Source organism: Triticum urartu, chromosome 4A, assembly GCF_056163025.1.
Source record: "Triticum urartu cultivar PI428250 chromosome 4A, HENAU_Tu73, whole genome shotgun sequence".
NCBI lineage: Eukaryota > Viridiplantae > Streptophyta > Magnoliopsida > Poales > Poaceae > Triticum > Triticum urartu.
The window spans coordinates 522,681,025-522,683,451 of record NC_141876.1 but is presented as its reverse complement, the minus strand read 5'-3'; the positions used below and the strand labels follow the sequence as shown (position 1 = coordinate 522,683,451).

Below are 2,427 nucleotides of genomic sequence, written 5' to 3'. Positions count from 1 at the left end.
CATAGGCTACAGCTCACTCTGAAATGCTTGTCTTCTTGCACTCCCAGAAAAACTTTGACAAAACAATCTTGGAGTACGTCAAGTACCTGCAGTTCAAAGGCATTGAACACGCGCAAATCATGAGCATACTGGGCGGTGATGACCCTGGTAGCTACTTCCTCGAAAAGAATGCCAAATACATGATTAACCTGTAAGTACAAACATGTTCTCCTCCCATAAACTGCCTCCGTCTTTTTTCCTCTGTCATTACAAACATATTACGCGACGCATGACCTAACGCTAGTTCAACATGCATTTTTGAATGAACTTTTAATATGCAGGAAAGCAAAGAATTCAAGGATGGATGATGTGGACGATGTCCTAAAGAATGTCAACTTCTTTAGGGAGATGAAAGCTATATAAATAGGGAATTCTTCTGTGACATGCAACTCGATGAGTCCGACAGAGTTAAGAACATATTCTGGGCGAACGCAAGCTGTCGAGGGGCCTATCGGGACTTTGGTGACTGCGTAACATTTGACACCACATATAAGACCAACAAGTACCATATGCCGCTTGGGGTGTTTGTCGGTACTAACAACCACTTACAGACTACATTCTTTGGTTTCGCCCTGATAAGAGATGACGATGCAGATTCATTCAGATGGCTGTTCAAGGCATTTTTAAGGTGCATGAGAGGGAAGGCTCCTACATGCATCCTCATAGGTACAACCGCCAAAACCACCCCCCAACCAACCCCCCTCCCCAAAAAAACAAAAGGAAAATAACATAGTAAAAATGTTGTGTCAGTTCTATTTGTATATATGCACCACCATCTGTTGACCTCTCCACGTCTCTTTTCTCATTACCAGACCAGTGCCATGCAATGGCTTTAGCGATCCCAGATGCTTTCAAGAACACAATACACAAGCTGTGCCACTGGCACATTATGAAGAAGTATAGCGAACACCTCGCATGCCTGTACAACCTGCACGAAGACTTTAAGGATGAATTCGCATCAATCCTCAACTGGCCCCTTATGCCAACTGAGTTTGGGGCTGCCTGGAAAAGACTGATGGATAACTACAACCTCCACGATGATGCCACGATGGTGGCCATGTGGAATGAGCGTGAGAGATGGATATCAGCCTACTTCACAGAAATTTTCTATGCCAAAATGACATCCACACAGCAAAGCGAGAGCATGAACTATGTGCTCAACAAGAACTTTGTAAGTGAGAGACAAAACCTACACCGGTTTGTCAGCCAGGTAAACTCCTGCGTCAAAACCAGGAGGCAGACAGAGAATCAGGAGACAATGGGTAACCTGGTATAGCTCTATCACCTGTCGTGAGACAAAAAATAACATGCTTACTAAAGTAAAACCTTATTAGTTAGACAAGTTTTTGCTGGGAGAAAACTAACAATTTGGTCATCATTCTTGCATGTGCAGAAGGAACAAAACACGCTGACCTTCTATGGGTTTGACAATCAGATGGCAAAGGTTTACTCACGAGCTGTGTTTAGCGAGATCAGAAATAGGCTAAAACTTAGCACACTCTTCACGGCAACAGAGACGGAAGAGCCCACAAAGTACCTCGTGCGCTACAACCACCCGCAAAAACTGTCTGCGTGGGCTCAGCACGCGTTCCAGGTGGTTGCAAACCCCATGTAAGAAACATATGAGTGCGAGTGCAGGCTATGGGACCACACAGGTGAGGACTAAAAAAAGATGTTACATAATGTACTACTTTTTTGCAAAGTTTTTATTCGAATGAAATGACATAAAACATGCACCTCTTCCAAAAAAATACAGGTCTTTTCTGCGTGCATGTCCTGTGCATGATGCATACACTTAAGGCTGCCAGCGTTCCAGAGAAATACATCCTCAGGAGATACACCAAACGCCCGAACATCCAGCCAACATTCAACAGAAATGACTTGAGGACAGTAGAGTCAAACAAGGCATCCCAATACTAGATTGAAAGCTCACTGCTGACGCTGAACATGAGGGTGCACAGAAAAAGCCTGAGAAGCCAAGAGGAAATGGTAAGGTCACGGGTCGTCTTGGACAAGCTTGAACAAGAACTCGACGCCATACACTCTACTGAAAATGGAGGTGTCACGGACAATGAAGCCATTGAGCAGGATATTGCTACAATGTTATCCAAGATGAACCATCTGGGAGCTGTTGACCCGTTCGACAACGAGGAAGAGGAGCAGTAGCAACCAGGGCTTGCCCATGTGCACACTCAAGAGCAGCAACATGCTCACATGCAAGATCATGAGCTTGATGGTGTTGTAGGCGAACGACATGACAATAGGACATCCTACCGGTAGCGGCAGGAAAGGGTGATTAAACCACCCATATTCTCAAACACAAATGGGAGGAAGAGTAAAACGCAAGAAGCGAAAGAAGTAGCCAAAAAGCCACCACGCCCCATCAAG

General features: G+C 44.9%; 1 protein-coding gene across 1 annotated transcript; it reads left to right on the top strand.

The window, feature by feature from the left end:
* The first annotated feature begins 865 nt into the window (after positions 1 to 865).
* Positions 866 to 2,205, top strand: LOC147976386 (protein FAR1-RELATED SEQUENCE 5-like). The gene is made up of 3 exons (XM_087520839.1): positions 866 to 1,309; positions 1,433 to 1,650; positions 2,001 to 2,205. The coding sequence occupies exons 1-3, from the start codon at positions 866 to 868 to the stop codon at positions 2,203 to 2,205; spliced, it is 867 nt and encodes a 288-aa protein (XP_087376965.1).
* Positions 2,206 to 2,427: the final 222 nt, after the last annotated feature.

Excerpts from the sequence above, each read along its gene's own strand:
- LOC147976386 (XM_087520839.1), top strand. The coding sequence starts at position 866 with ATGGCTTTAGCGATCCCAGATGCTTTCAAGAACACAATACACAAGCTG. Across the intron at positions 1,310-1,432 it reads AGGAGACAATGGGTAACCTG|AAGGAACAAAACACGCTGAC; the intron begins GTATAGCTCTAT and ends TTGCATGTGCAG. Across the intron at positions 1,651-2,000 it reads CAGGTGGTTGCAAACCCCAT|AAAAAGCCTGAGAAGCCAAG; the intron begins GTAAGAAACATA and ends GAGGGTGCACAG.